General features: G+C 41.8%; 1 protein-coding gene across 1 annotated transcript; it reads right to left on the bottom strand.

The window, feature by feature from the left end:
- Window positions 1-3,722: 3,722 nt before the first annotated feature.
- On the bottom strand, window positions 3,723-5,523 carry LOC133923462 (transcription factor BHLH156-like). The gene is made up of 3 exons (XM_062368754.1): window positions 5,001-5,523; window positions 4,445-4,849; window positions 3,723-4,319 (listed from the first exon to the last, which is right to left on the bottom strand). Exons 1-3 carry the CDS (start codon window positions 5,493-5,495, stop codon window positions 4,203-4,205), a joined length of 1,017 nt encoding a protein of 338 aa, XP_062224738.1. The 5' UTR covers window positions 5,496-5,523; the 3' UTR covers window positions 3,723-4,202.
- Between the last annotated feature and the right edge of the window lie 11,739 nt (window positions 5,524-17,262).

The raw sequence follows: 17,262 nt of genomic DNA, 5'->3' as shown, positions 1-17,262 counted from the left end.
TTACTAAAAAATAAACTAAATATTCACTCTCATCTAACTAAGCTAAAAAAAAAAATAACTAAGTTATGATCCAAAATTACCTGTTACGTATCCATTTACATCCTTAACCCTAGTTGACCGAAGTCTAGAAAAGTGCTGGGTCAAACTTGCATTGTCGGTTATTCATTGATTTGGTTTTCTTTTGTTATTCCTTACAGCCCTGTCAGCATAATTCCTCTCATCAAAGTATCCACACACTACTTGTGTCATCTTCAGTGCCGGTAAAAGACATTGTCATAGGTATAGCCTAATAGGAGACGAGAGAAGAGCTAGCCATTCGTCGGAAGAGATAATCCCGCAAGAAATTCACGTTGTACCACTCATGGTCCTGCTTTGAAGCGTTTTCGCCTTCTTCCTCCAACTTCCATTGCTCAAATCTTGGCTCCCGCCGCCACAATGTCACATCCTCTAGCTGATCCAATTACATTGGAATCGGATTTAGAGTTCAAGAGTTTGGTGTGGAAATTAAATTTTAAAGTTGAATTGTACTGGTATCTAAAAGTTCAAATTTGCGAGTTGAAGCTTTCATTTTGAATTTTAAAATTGAAATTTAACTTGACATTTTGAAGTTTATTCAGTCGAAAGTTCATATTCTGTTTCGACTCATCTCTTTTTATTGAGATGGCAGTTGAAGAGGTGTCAATTAACAATACTACTCAAACAAAACGCAAGTCAATTTAAATAAGTTCCTATATTTTTATTGGTTTGTGGCTTAGTGATCACTGCTTGCTGGTGATCTATTATCTTAGTAAATGGCCAACAAAAGAAACCTCAGCGTTCGCTCTCAAAGAGAAGAAATTACCATATTAATTGAAAACAAGGAAAATATCTACACCATTGATTGGTATGATTATCTAATAGTTCAGATTATATTCAGAATTAAAAATTATAAAAAATTAGTATTTTTATTACCTTACAAATTGGCAAGCAATACCTAAATAAATAATCCATGTAAAATACAATTAACCGATAGCTAAAATTTGGAATAAAAAATAATAAAAATTAGTAGTTCGATGTCCTTATAGATTGGGAAGCAAAATACCTAAATAAAGATTCCATGTATATTTGAAATTTATTTTTTTAGAAAATAAGTAGTTAGATTTCCATAGAAAGAAAGTGATGCACCAAAACAAATAGTCCATGTACAATATAATTAATCAATAACTAAAATTCAGAATAAACAATAATGAAAAATTACTATTTTGATTTCTGTACGGATTGGGAAGCAAAATATCTAAATAAATAGTCCATGTAAAATACAATTCATAATAATTGAAATTAGGATTAAAAATAGAAAAAAGAATGCTCCATATCAAATATAGGTTTGGAAAAAAATCAAAATAAAAACAAATAAAGCTAGTAACATGATTTCTATAAAGAAATTAAGAAGCAACGTGCAACTTAAGGTCGTCGTATTAAGCAGGCAACGGGCCAAGACACAACATGTATACTATAGATGATAGAAGCCATGATCTCCAATAGTGACAAAGGGACATCAATAAATCTAAGATCGACAGGACAAGGCATAGGATTGGATCGGTACGGAAAGATATAGACGTCTTTATATTGGATCGCACAACTCAAGGTTGCTGATGAGGATTGATAATTAAATAATTAAAGATTTACTCGAAATATGGTATATTCTAAAGATAGATCACCATCGTACACGTGTCCTTCATTTGATATGGTATGTTTCATTAGGGCTGGAAATAAAGTTAGAGGCTCGTGAGCTAGCTCAGGCTCGAATAGGCTCGGCTCGATGATTAAATGACCTGAGCCTGAGCCACCTTACTAGCTCAATGGCTAAACGAGCTGAGCTTGAGCTGGCTTGTGAGTAGCTCAGTAGCTCGGCAGTCAGCCCAACCCATGCATAGCCCAGCGTAGATGCACGATGACTCATCGGGCGTCAGCCTTTAGGGTTCATCCAAGTATCCAAGACTCTTACATGCGTTGCCAGTCCGCCACCTGCCATATCACCCACACGCCTCCAAGACTGAGACTCCCCCTCCCATCTGGTCATCACCCGCCAGACGATAGAGACAAGCTGCCAAGGTGCCGCCTGTCGCATCTCTGACCGTCTCCCTCTCTGGATGTTCGCCCCCAGGTCCCCTAGCCGCAGGCGATAGTCCCGCCATGGCACCACTTCTCCACCCAACACCTCTTTGTTCACTGGCCTCTCCGGCTATCTGCCCCCCGCGATCTCGCAGCATAGTGCTTGGTGCCAGCCATCACCGCCTCTCCGCCGAGCTTGAATCTCATAGCTCAGTCAAGGCTATGAAATTGAGATATTGACCTTGGCTTGCGAACCAACTGAGCTAGCTCGAGCCGCCACCGAGCTTGAGCTGACCCTAAATTTTAGCTCGGTAACTTGATTGAGCCAAGCTCGTTCAAACTGAGACAAGCCTAGCTCAGCTCAGCTCGTTTCCACCCCCAGATTTCATAATCGTCATGAGGTAAATAAGTCATATTCTGATATTCTAGATAATTCATTGTGTTCTATACGAAAACTATCCTCGAACTAAGATGGAGTCTTTCATATATTCAGAAGTAATACAGTCTTGAAAGGTTACAAATAGAGAGTCCGAGTACGATACGTCTCCTTGACCTAACTATGTAAGGAGAGAAGGTGGTACGCCTAGAATGGGGAGAAGAAGGGAAGCGAGAAGCTGGACAAGCAATATAAAGCAATCCTAGTCAGATAAGAGCAGAAACAACCCATTGAGATCCACAATATAGTCATACCACGATTAGATTCATCCCACAAATAGCTTCAGGATTTAGAACATGAGAGAACTCACCGAGATTCTTACTATTAGATCTAGACAAACCACCATTGTAATTTTTTTTTCTTAGAATAATCGAGGCGGAACTAAACGTAGGGCTATTATCCAAACAAAGGCCTTAATTTGTATAAAATCTTGTATCCTGCTCTAAGATATGCACAGTTAATAACCAGGTATCCCTACATTAAATAAGTATTTGCATAATTAACTTTACCAATCATTGATAGTTATGATGTCGGGCATGCGATATGTATGGTGCAGCTTGCAGACGATGCAACCATGATCTCCAACAACGGCTAAGGGACATCGATAAAGCCATGGATCGACAAGGCAAAGCATGTAAGGCGGGCGATGAGCTGTATTTGATCGAAATTGTTGCAAAATTTAAAAATCACACAATAACTTTGTTATCACGTAGCACAAGATCATGGTGCCCAGTAGGCAATGAGGCAAGCCATGACCCGTAGGCTTTAGATGGTCGAACAGCGACCTATGATGATAATAAGAGATACCGATGACACTAGAGCCGAGCTTGGGCCACATACCTCGCAGTTGCGGCCATAGGGTGGTGAGGAGGTACGTTTGACTTAATTTGTTTGGGAATGTTAGAAAAATATGACAATAAACTTGTTGTTGTATAACATGAGGTGGTGGGGTGAGATAAACCGTAAGGTAAGGCACAACCATATGCCGCAGGCGGTGAAGCCATGATCTATGATGGTGACAAGAGACACCTACGAAACCGAGGAGCAATAAGACATGATGCAACCAATAAGAGCTAGACAGCTTGCGGTCGTGGTTGTAATCGGGTGAAAAGCATGATTTATATCTCTGTATGATTAAAACATGCCTATACAATTATGTTTGATTGAAACGTTAGAGAAATTTCATTGCTTGATCATATAAATATAAGTATGCAACCGAAAGGAGTATAAAAAACACACAGTAACAAAGCTAGCCGCTCAAATGCGGTACCACCTTGTTTAGTGAGTTGAAACTTGAAAATGTAGCAGAGATTCAAGTCGCCTTTGATCCTCGTTTGAATAGACCGGAATTGGGTGGCATCCAGCTCATCCACGTTTTAAAAAGATGAATTGCCACTAGAAGGAACATAATATTTCAAACTAACGAACCTTACTGCTCTGTTATTACTGCTCTGTTATTACCATTCGTTCCAAAAGGACATGGCACACAGGTGCCGTCGGGTCAGGCCGATGGACGGTCTAAATCACACGCATGATGGCTTGTTACCACTTGTCGCTGCGATCTTCACTACTTATTACAGATCGCGTACAATTGCAATTGGAAGAGCCGAGGATACATTGCACGTCACCAAGGTAGGGAACTAACTAAATCGGATCCTGAGCATCCATGGGTGAATCAGGAGATCTCGACCGTCGCTTCGGGTCGGAAGCCCTCCTCGAGAAGAGCCGCCATCACCCAAAGCTTCACCATGCCCTCGCGGATCGCCGTCGCATCCCCTACTTGACCACTTGCCTGCACAATGCAACCCACAATTAATCAGTGCGCAGGTCGATTAACAAATATATAATTAACCCATGATTAATTATACAAATGTGCATTAATTACATGTCGCCAACACATGCGTGCACCAGCAATACCTTGAGCGTTAGCGTTGACACGAGGCGGTCCGTCCCCGACCGGCCGAGGCTGGAGCTCTCCACCCGGAAGCACGCCAGAGACTCGACGGCGGCGCAGAGCGGCGCCGCGGCGCCGTCCCGCCGCTCGCACTCCACCGTCACGAAGAACCTGCCCTCGCCGACCTGCGTCGCGCCCACGTGCGTCACCCGCGCGCCGCGGCCCGTGCTCCCCGCGTCGCCGTCCGCGGGTGGCGCGCCCTGGTGGCTTCGAGCCGCCGCCACAAAGCGGTTCTGCTGCTTCTTCCCTTGCCTGGGCGACCTCGGCCTCGCCTCGAGCGTCGCGACCTCCTCCTTGAGCTTCCTGGCGTGCGACTGCAGGTTCTTGACGTACTCCACCGCGTCGGCGATGATTGAGGCCTTGTCCATCTGCATTCAAGGCGCGTACACATAATGAAATGCTGGCCAGGGACCTGGAGCTGATTGCGCAATAATTTTGCAGGAATTTCCCATGACGCAATTCGATTCCTGCAGGTATCGGAAAAAGTTCCCGTGCTCCAGACGGAGCCTATGTGCTCACCTTTGTAATATTTGGGACGAGCGACCTGAGCTCGTAGAGTTTCTCCTTCATCCGGACCCTCCGCTTCCGCTCCGACACGATCGTCTTGGACCGGTCCCTCCGCTTCCGCGTGGCCGCTGACACGTCGCCGTCGTCGCGTTGCTGCTCGGAGGCGACCTCCCCGGCGCCTTGCTCCCCCGAAGGAGGGCTCCTATCGCCGTCCAAGGACATGCTTGGCGGTGGATCGTCGCCGGGGGAGCCGCCGTCGCACTGCCATGGCTGCAGTTGATCGCCCGTGCCGGCGGCATTGTCGCGGAACAGCTCGTCGCCGAGCTGCAGGAGGTCCTCCATCCACCCACAATCGTCGTGGCCCGCCGAGGCGTCGACTTGGCCGATGAACCCGCCATCACTGCCCGGGAAATGGACGGGGCCGCCGCCGACGTCGAGGAAGCCCGAGCTGACCATGAGGTGGTCCTGGGACGGCAGGTGCAACAGCTGGAGTAGGTCGTGCTCCATGGTCGACCGACGCGGTGCTGGTGGTGGTCCTGCAGGCGGCGATATATCAATCAAGAGCACAGGTGGTGGCCTCCTTATATATCCATCACGACCTGATGAATCGGGTTCATCTGTGTTGCGCTGTGGAATTAACAGCGAGGAGAAGACGAGCGGGGATTGGCGGGAAGCTGCCAGCTTGCCAGTACGCATCTGCCACCACTGACCACTCTGAAATATAATATGTTTAGGAAATTAAACTACATGTGTTAATCTATTACATATATTAAAGAGTAGGGAAGGGAACGATTCTAAGGCCAAATTACTGTAGCTATCATTGATGCGAGTCTCATGTGTGGTACGTGTGTGTGTATATATATATATATATGAATATATATACAACTATGTATATATATTCATATATATATATATATTCATATATATATATATATTCATATATATACATATTTGTGTACATATATGTATATATATATATATATACGTATACATACACATAATTTTTTTACGAAATTTTAGACAAAGTGAAAGAAATAATAGTTATATTGGTAAATCGGCTGAAATAATTTAAAAATGTATAGGAAAATATCTAAAACTCAAAAAATATGAAACACATTTAGTTAAGTTTGTATTACTACCGTCTACGTGTTAAAATTATATGTATGTATGAAAGTACCATTGTTTTCTCATAATTAAATGAATGTGTTAAATATTGATAAATTTATAAATAAATATCGAGATGTCAAAAAAGAGTGAATCTAATTTTTTAATTTTTTTTCATGCCCTGTGGAAAAAAAGAAACGACGTAGATGTGCGGATCCATCTAGTTTTTATTTAATTAGATAGCAGTAGTTAGTACGACCTTGCCATATGCATAGTACCAGTAGCGGTTTGTCATGAAGCAAGCTGCGAACCTAGCTCTGCAAAATAATATTTTTTAGTCCGGCTGCCAATATGCGGTAGCTCTCTGGATCCATCCATAAATTTTCTTTCATATATTAGTAGTGGCTGGATTAGGCTGACTCTAGCAGAGCCTTCATCCTCAGCCATATCCTTGTGTGCCAGTGCTATAGTATTGATTCAGACCGGTGAGATAGCATTTCAATAGAGTGAGTACCTCAAATTTAAGATTATCTTCTCTTTAATACTGTAGATAAAAATATTATAAAAAATAGCTACTGGAGATAAAAAAAATAAAAATACTATAATAGCATTAGAGATACTATAATAATATTATAAAAAATAAAATTTAAAGTACATACTAAATATAACCTTAGGACGGATCCATAACAAAAATTGAGTGGGAGCTTAGGGGCTTTATAATTGATTTGTGTGAGGATATCCATAATAAAATTTAATCAACCGATACTGTTTAGTAAATTTGAGTGAGGGTTTATGCCTCCAGTCAGCCTTAGGTCATCTTCAGTGAATCGGTTTTCTTACCGTAAAGCACTGTGCTGACTGCCAGCTCGTCGTTTTGCCGCTTGCAGCACGCCGCAACCAACTCCAGCGGGATCGATATCAGGATGAATAGGATTGCGGTGAGAGAAACTGAGCCGGCAAAGTTGCAGACGTTTTTGCGTATCCGCAATACTGTTGAGAGAGATTGACTTGTGGGTCTAGAAAGAGGAGGACAGTAACAGAAGGTAGGAAATAGGGTAGTTACTGGAGATGAAAAAATAGAAAATACTATAATAATATTAGGAGATACTATAATAATATTATAGAGAATGAATTTTTACAGTATCGACTCGAAATAGCATTACTTGGATCTGCCCTGGCTGCGTTAATAGAGATGCTTTTGTAGTGCCCTTGCGGCTTCCAAGACTACCTGTTGTCCATCCATTGGCCATGTACTGCCACTACTTGCCAGGCTATAATGTTGGCACATCGAACACAATGACAATAGAAGAATGGATTAAGTACATGCAGGATGATGACATGGGAAGGTAGCATTGATTGAGATTTAGTATTTTTTTAGTTTCGTTTTGATTTAACGACATCAACGTTAAAAAATAACATGACATGGGAGGGCAGCATATCATTTGAACCGAGTGTTTAATTCAAATTATGTGTATAGGTCGTCGTACGTGTTCCTACATGACAAGCTTAACAAAACGAGACTGACAATGTATACGTTTTAGCCCCACTTATTTTCTATGACACGTGAAGCAAATATGTAATAATCGATGTTATGTTTGTCGAAATATTGCTATCTAAATATTTTATTCGGATATTAAAGCAGACATACTAATGTTTCTAGGTAATACACATGTAGGGTCACAATAATACATGTGCGGAACCGGTAATTCCCATAACAGCGCACGACGCAGACTACCTAGTTCCTATATATCCATGAACTTACTTACAGTTAAATTCACTAGAATTGGATCAGCACTGTGAACTCGACGCGATCTCCTTCATCTTGACAGGGATATATAACTAATATTATATATTTAATATATCTATAAAAGATATATGAGGATCAACTATATATTACTTATATGTGACTAGTCATAATTATCATGGAGTAAGTTATATAGACAATATACCTAGAAGCTAGCCATCCCTGGTACAGAAGTTATCCTATATTCGAAATGATTCTTAGATATTTGAGAGTCTAACTATTCGAGTAGAAAATTTTCAGAGATATCCGAGTAGGATCACACCAGTGTTCCCCCAACTATATAAGGCGGGAAAGGGATACATCGAAGTCAACCAACCTAGAGGGCGGCGAGGCTCTAAGTGCGGCGATAAACCCTAGCGCGGGCGAGAGAAATGATTTAGGCAAAAGACACGGAGGTGGGCATGCGGGGACTTGACCTATATATAGGTCATATCATCCGTCACCTATGATTTATTATAAGTGACATAGCTATAACATATAATAAGGGACGAGTGACTATAATTAAAGGTGACAAATGATATTATTCACCTGTCACATATTCATTCTAATAAGTGACTAGTTAAGAGTACCACTTGTCACCCATTACAAATTTGATATTAATATTACAAATTCAAATAACTTGAAATCTAAAATTCAAATTTGATATTAATATTATAAATTCAAATAACTTGAAACCTAAAATTCAAATTTGACATTAATATTTCAAATTAGAAATTAATATTACAAATTTAATATATACAAATTCAAAATTGACACTAATATTACAAATTTGATACTCAAATTCAAATTCGTGGTTTTCATGCTTTTTTGACATAGATCCCTTCATTATGGTCGACATAGGTGTGGCGTTTTCTCGGTCGGCGAAACACATGACACGATTGTAGTAGCAAAAGGGAGGATTTCATCGAATTGATTGAACTCCTCCTTATCAACGACGTTTGCAACTCCAACAATATGTCTTTTCCTAGTGAGAACCATATGAGGTTTCTTTTATTGTGTCAGTCACATAAAAGAGTTGGCGAACATCTTTAGCGACTATGAAGGCTTCAGACTTGTATCCGATATGTCTGAGATCAATGCTAGTGAATTCATACTTGTCATTAGTGACTCTCTTTGCGCCATGTACCTAATGGCATTGAATTGGGCTACCTTGAATCCCAAGTAGTTCAGCTCCCAGATCTCTATTTGACCGTAGTATGTGCCTGTCTCCATATTGTTGTCATTAACATCTATACAGTCACCATTGTTCTAGTATATGTTCTTCTCATCTTAGACAACCGTGTAAAATATGTATCCATTTATATTGTACCCTTGATATATCATAATTGTGTATATAGGGCATGATACTAGTTTTTTTATCAGAGCACTTGTATGAGTACTCAATTGTCCGATTCGATCTCAGAACCAAGTCGCGAATCTTTGCATATGTTGCCTAGCAACCTAAGCTTTGGTCTACCCTAGATTCTCTTTAAGTAGCATCAGCTTATGCTCATTGACATATGGACACATTTTGCTTATTTGTTGCACCACGAGGAATTGAGCTTGGTCGTATTCCTTCAGATTAGGAGTTATTGCCCTTTTCCCCAAGAATCCCTACACATGTGAGCCTCCCCTCATGGAGAGGCTTAGCCATGCCAATTGGATTATTTTGGTCAATATAATCAACAAACCACTCTAATGCCTCCTCTGTCACATAACCCTGCACGATGCATCCCTCAGGAAAGGTGTAGGACCGAGAATGGCGACTAGAGGCGGGGTGAATAGGCGCCTCAACAAATTTCTTTCGAAATAGATGACCTTTTTCTATTTCTCACCCAACGCACCTCAAAACGCTCAAGCGAAAGCAAATGAATCAGAGAGACAAAGCAATAAGACTAGTTCTATGGTAACATGACTCCACGGATGGAATATGAACCATAGATTCTATTCAAGACCATTTCATGTGTCTTTGTGCATAAAAACTCGCAATTATCAAAGAAACTAGAGAAGATTGATACCGGATAAAGTTATCCTTCAAGATGATAGTCTAGTGGTAAGAGGACTTAAGACCCGCTCAAATACATGAGTATGTGAGTGTTTAAGCCACTAGCATCAAGAAAAATAACCCTGCAAAGGTGAAATATTGCAGCTCAAAAAAAAAATCACCAGGTAAGAAACCTCTCCAAGTTGATGATCCAGAGGCAAGGGTACTCAAGACCTATGAGCATACACTCGTATGTGAGTTTTTATGCCTCTAGCAACGAGAAGAATGATCTCACAAGGTGCTGAAATTTCAGCCCAAAAACCAAAACGAAAATCAAAACCGAAAATCGAAAAACTTGCAAACTTGCAAGGGAACCAATAGAGGGAAACTAGAAGGAGGGAAATTCAAGCATATGCAAAAATATAAACTTAATTACTCAAAGAGGTTAACTCTATTTTAGGCAGATTATAAAGATTTATCTCTCAAAACTCTCACCTATTACATAGGCTAAGCACTCATCCTTCTCTCCTCTAAAAACTAGCTCTAAGGTTCTCAAATGAGTGGCACAAGGGGGCTCAAGTGGCTAGTTCAAAGCTCTCTCTAGCCCTACCCCTCTATTTATAGGTCTAGAAAACTTGACACTTAAGTTTCCTAGCTTTTCCCCAAAATACCACTTTCTTGTAGTGCACTCCTACCTACCACCGAGGGCATTTTAATTCATTTTCTTCTCCATTCATCGGACGGCCGTGGTGCCTTCACGACTTAGCTTCGCCTCGACGCAAGCTTTGCGATGGTGCCACATACTCCTCCAGTCCTCCCACGGTTTTGAGGCCAAACCGCGAAACCGCCTGCACGTTTCTCAAAGCGTGACTCACCGCCTTGCTTACACCTTAAGCAAGCGCTTCGATGTCGACGCGTGTACTCCATCATGCGATCCTGACCGCTGGTAAGTCTCTCCCGCTCCCGATCCCTCGGGCCGCCTTGTCACTTGCACCGGCATCCCCTTCGTTTGACTTTGTCAACACGCCGTCTCCATCCGCCTTCAATGCTTTGCTTGACCTCCACGTGTTCAGCTAGGATCACCCTTGACTCCGCCCGGCCTCCTTGATCGTCTGACACCAAGCACTCTGCTTGGCCCCGATCATCCCACCGTTGACCGCCAAGTTGCATCCATCACCTGCACACCATGAGACAAGCAAACACATATCTCCAACTCCAATTCCAATTAGTCCATAATCAATACGCTCAAATGAAATCTCAAATCAATTCGAATCACATCAAAGCTCATGCAAAACCGAAAATCATCAAACCAAATAAATGACAATATCAATCACTCATCACAAGAAAACCAATGCACATTACGACTTGGTTTCTCAAAAGGCTCGATTCCTTACGTACAACTTGAGAACACCCATATATCTCTCATATAAAAATATGTGATGCAGGAACACGGGGCCAAGGTAGTGTATCTCCTTCACAAGGTGAACGGTGAGATTTACCATGATATTGAAAAAGGATGGTAGAAAATACACCTCAAGAATACATAGAGTCTCAAAGTGTCTTTTCTGTAGCTCCTCCAGCGACTCTGGATCAAACACCTTTTATTCAATTGCATTGAAGAAAAGGCACAGACTCAGGAGAGCCTTGTAAACCTTAATGGGGAGGATGTTCCTAATAGCTACCGCAAGCAGTGACATAATCATCATATGGAAATCATGGGACTTCATCAGGGTGAAATTCATTATCAACTCTTTCACCGAAACAAGTCTTGCAATGTTGGACGAGTAACCGGAGGGAACTTTCACACTGTGCAAGAACTCGTATAATTCTTTTTTCTCCTTCTTAGAGAGGGTGATAGCTGCTGGGAGTAAGTGTTTTCCTTTGTATGTATCATGTGCATGGAGCTCCAGCCTTAAGCCTATTTCCTTAAGGTCAGCTTGTGTGTTCTCATGATCCTTTCGTTTTCCTTTCATTTGGAGCAATGTACCGATCAAACTCTCACAGATATTGTTCTTTACATGCATGTTGTTAATAAGCGAACATCTAATATTTTCCAATACTCTAGCTCAAATAGTATTAATTTATTATTCCACATTCCTTTTTATTCATCATCCTTGGATGATCTTTTTTGCTTGCCAAGTACAACATTGATATTCTTAACCTGATTATGGACATCTTCTCCACTGAAATGCCTTGGAGGTAATAGTTTCTCCCTTGTGCTATCGAACTACTTGTCCATATTTTGGTACGGGTGCTTCCTAGGAAGGAAATATTGATGCCGCATGTACACTATTTTCTTTGACTTGTTCAACCTCAAACTACATATGTTATCTAAGCAATGGGGGCAAGCTTCATCTTTTCTTTTGCTCTAACCTGACAAGTTACAAAGTGCTGGCAGATCATTGATGATGATGAACAACATAGCATGCAAGGTAAAGTACTCTTGCTTGTACTAATTCCAAACCTCGATGCCTTCTTATCAGAGTTTTTTAAGATCATCTACTAAAGGTATGAGGAACACATCAATATCGTTGCCAAATTATTTCGGTCCTGATATCAAGATTGACAATATAATGTATGTTCGCTTGTTACAAAGCTAGGGAAGGTTGTAGATCGACAACATAATAGGTCAGGTGCTATATATGTGAGGTACTCATGTTACCAAATGGATTCATGCCATATGTGCTCATAGCAAATCTAATATTTCTCAATTCTTCAGCGAACCAACCAAATATGGACTTAATGAGCAGAATCCACTAGGTGTCATATCATTGCATCGTTCTTACGACCCTCCGTATGCCAACACACAAATTGGGTCTCTTTTCTATTAGCAAACAAACGCTTCAGACGGGGAATTACAGGAAAATACCACACCACCTTCCTCGGAGGCCTTTTACTTTTCTTGCCTCCATCCCCGTCACCATCTTCATTACTACACTTATATCGATGGGTTCCACAAACGGGATGATCTAGCTCTGCACACTCTTCACAAAACAAGATATAATCCTGCTGACATGCATGTATTTTTTCTATTTCTAGTCCTGAAGGACAAATTATCTTCTTTACATCATAGACGCTCTCGGGCACCAAGTTCCCCTCTAGTAGCATGTCCCTTAGCAGATCCAGTAGTGCTTCAAACCTTTATTCAGTACAATCATGGGTTGCCTTCAGCTATAGAAGCTTTAGGTCCCTAAATAGCCGTGCGTACTTCTCCTTACAGTTAGGATAAAGGAGTGCCTTGAAATCTCGCACAAATTCCTGAAATTTAGCATACTCATCACTATTATACTCGTTGTGTCACTCGATACCCTGCACCATCTGGTCCATATTCTCCACAAAATCCTTGAGATCATTATCATTGAAACATAATATGTTCTCATCCCCAAGATCATGATCCATATCACCCGGTGTAGATCCTTGATCCATATTGAAGGCATAGAGGCCCCTATCCATCTCTCCTTTGTTAAGGCTTTCCTCGCCATGTTTGTTTCAACATGTATAATTCTCTTTAAATACAAGCATAATCAAGTGTGCATGGACATTGTCTGGTTTCGGAAACTTCTTATCATTCCCGCAATCATGGCATGGACAATACAGTGCCATTTTACCATGATCTTTCATATCTACCAAAGCAGCACTTATGAAATACTTCACCCCGCTCAGGTACTCCAGATAAGTCTGGGTCTTAAGGTACATCCAACTTATGTCCGCCATCTATAATGTAAAAAACATTCATTCTTCATTAACAATTACCTTAATTGCATGATTAAGCATGCGATTAAAAATTCCATACAATTACACTAGATCTATGGCATGAAGAGATAGATTGGGCCAACTAGTATCAAATCTAATATAAATACAACTCACTTGTACTAAGATTTTGAATAAAGATGCAAAATGATCGATTATAACTCGAAGTTCAAAAAATCTACCAAATAGGGGGTTAAAGGAGGAGGAAAGGGGGAGATGCAAACCTTGAAAGACCTAGCAATAATTCAAACTCCAAATCAACAAGATATTAGAGAGTCTCTAGTGGAATTGAAGAAAATTGCCACGACTAGGGATGTGCAGTACTGTTGAGTAACTCACGCTCAATATCTGGCCAGATCTAATAATAGAATGAAGTCATAAGTGACGGGTCATAAGAGCATCTGTCACTTCTGAAGAATCATAAGTGACGGGTCATAATATGACCCATCACTTATGACTAGTGCAGGGAGACCCTGAAAGGATCTAATGGCCCTAGAGGGGGGGGGGGAGTGGATAGGGCACTAATTAAAAACTAAACCAACTACTGATTTCTAGAACAAGAAGCAACCTTAGCCTAGAATTTATAAAAGCAACTAGACGACCTAGCAAGCTAGAAAGATAAGCAAAAACATACAAGCATATAGAACATAAGTAAAGTGCAGAATTGAAACTTGCATGAAAGAAATGCTAGAAGCAAAATACGGAATGTAACAAGAGTAGGGAAAGAGGACACTGAGTTTTTCCCGAGGTATCGAAGAGTTGGCACTCTACACTAATCCTCGTTGGAGCATCCACACAAGGATGTCGCCCCCCCTAGAGTCACCGAGACTCAAGTGCTCACTAGTTATTGCCACTTCTCCATCTCCGGATTGGCAGGCATCAGACCAAGTACACGAGAACACCTCCAATCTCCACGACCGACTAGGTGTTGCCAACCATCAAGAGTAATAAGCTAACTGGTTCACTTGATCCCAATCAAGCCTAAAACAACAGCTAGATGCACACTCACTACTCTTGAGCACTAATGGAGTCCTTAATCTTCAATTAAGAACTTCCAAATCACTTCAAGTGCGTTCCCTTGCCTCTAGATGATACACAATATGTATGAATGATTCTGGGTTACAAGAGAGATGAATGAAACCAAATGAGGGTGTATATATAGGCTAGAGATCCAAATCTAGCCGTTGACCAACCACTCATTTTTTCTGTGAACACCGGATGGTCCGGTGCACACGCCTCTATTAACACCGGACAATCTGGTGAGTTAACTTTTTCCACATGCTGATTTGACAGTTGTCAGTAGCCGTTGCAAAATGCTCCGGTGTTCTTCCATATAGCATCACCGGAGAGTCCTGTGAGTTATACTCTATTTTCTCTGAAAATACCAAGCTTCTGTTAAATAGTCCGGTGATGACTCCTTTGAGTCACCGGACAATCCGGTCAGTTCAACTCTGATTTTCTCCAGAAAAACAATCCTTCTGTTAAATAGCCTGGTGTATGAGTCCTTCAGATCACCGGACAATCTGGTGCATATAACTTCAAATTTCTCTGAAAAATGACTCTTCTGTTAAATGCTCCGGTGCACAATTCCTTCCATCATCGGACAATCCGGTGAGTTCAGTTGAAGTCTTCACAAAAAAGAGAATTAGTCCAGTGAGTAAAAACCTTCTCACACCAGACAATACGGTGAGAATAAAATTTCTCGAACTCGTCCAATTCAATCGACTTTGAGTTCTAACTTCTCAACTTCTCACCCATGGATTTCTTTGAGCTACCTAGTGCTAGATTTTCGCAAGTGTGCATCCAACTATATCTAGACTCAACTAGGTCAAGCTACAATATTTAGCCCTCCTTTATAGTACGGCCAAAGACAAAAAGGAGACCTATAACTACTCTAAGTGTCCTTCATCACCTTGTGACACTTAGAACTAGAAGATACTTAATCTTGACGCAAAAATCCTTTGATCGACCAATAGAATTCCATGAGGGACCAAGAAAAACCATCCAATCATTGTGAATTAAAGAATTTGATTTCCTTCAAAACATACGCATTAATCACAACAATATAGTTGTCATTAATCACCGAAACACTTACCACTTACATAGGGGCCTAGATGCTACAATACCCCCCCTTTTGGTGATTGATGACAACATAAGGAAATAAGGAAATTAAAATGAAGAACACCATATCATACTAGGCATTGAATGGCATATAAAAAATAAGCAAGAGAAAGTATAGTACTAGAACAACCTATCATGCTAGTAGAATAAGAATTAAAACAGCGCACGAAAGCATACACAATACGATGACAAGCAAAACACATCGATTAAGAAACAAATAGCTTGTCATTACATCAAAATCCATGAAAATCCAACACTCCGACCCTATACTACCCAAGCTCCCCCTAAGTCTATGAACTAAAAAGCTCACTAGTCACTCATCTACCACCTATCACCTAGACTCTCTCCCCCTTCGGCATCTAAGCACCAAAAAGAGCACACTCATAAACATCCAGAGGAGAGGAGGAAGTCGGCGCTGCTGGAGACGGTCGCACCTCGAACTGTGAGCCTGAGTCTGAATTTGAATCCGATAGCTCAACAGTTGCGGGGCCAACAACTGGCTGAGGAAGCTGAGCTGACTCTGACAGTGCCTCTGAGACTGTAGTTGGGGTTGAGCTGGTAGCAGTAGTAGTGCCCTGAGTAGCCATCTCCTAAAGTGTTGCATCGAGCTCCTCGAAGGCAGACTGAATGACTGGAGGAGTCTGAACGTATGGCTGCTAAGAAGGCACTGTCGACTGTGGAGAGTCCTCAAAGCGAAGAGCGCTAGTCATAGGAGTAGACAATGAAGGTAGAACTGGTCTCATCGTAGTCCTGGCAGGCTGAAAAAATACACCAGTGCTGAAGAGGGGTGACAAAGGGAATGCTGACACTGCCCAGGAGAGGACTAGGTGCTGGGACTGGAGCCCGAGGAGCAACTGGCAGCTGAAGGCCTGATGCCTGAAAGAGAGACCCAAGACATCCAGACATAAATGTGAACATGCGGTCATTGTTCTCTCGATCGGCCTAAAGAGCTGGTAAGGTAGCCTGCTGCTGCTGCTAGAGTGACTGCATCATCATGAGCTGCTGCTCTTGCCGCCGAAGCATGTCTGCCTGTAGCTTGGCCTGATGCTCTGTCTGGGCTGCCTGCTGCTGTTGCATCTGTTGAAGAATAAGAATGAACTCTGATGGTGGTGCAGCAGAGGCATGGAGGTCGCTGTCTCAGGTGCTAAAGGAACTGCAGAAGTGGGAATAGCCTGAGAAGACCCTCCAGCCTCAGCATCATGTGACATAGCAACTGGTGGGAAGAACTCAAGGTCAGAAGAATTCGAGTCGCTGTCACTCAAGAAGAATGCGTACGAGAGCTCTGCCTCGGCCACTGTAAGGGCCTGATCCTCTACTGCTGCTATCTCTCTAACATCAGCTGGCATTCGCTCCTGAGCATGAAACATCGCACGTTGGCCTCGTCACCTGTTGGAAGGTGCTGTGGGGGCATACACATTATAGTGTGTAGGCGACTGCTCGTAGGCCTGAATGAACTGAGGGAATCTGACCGAATGTGCAATCATGTGGGATATGAAATGTGCATAAGGCTGCTATCTAGCCATGGTCATCCT

Source organism: Phragmites australis, chromosome 7 (genome assembly GCF_958298935.1).
Source record: "Phragmites australis chromosome 7, lpPhrAust1.1, whole genome shotgun sequence".
Classification (NCBI taxonomy): Eukaryota; Viridiplantae; Streptophyta; class Magnoliopsida; order Poales; family Poaceae; genus Phragmites; species Phragmites australis.
Note: the sequence above shows the minus strand (reverse complement) of the source record. Positions and strands in the feature narration are given on the sequence as shown.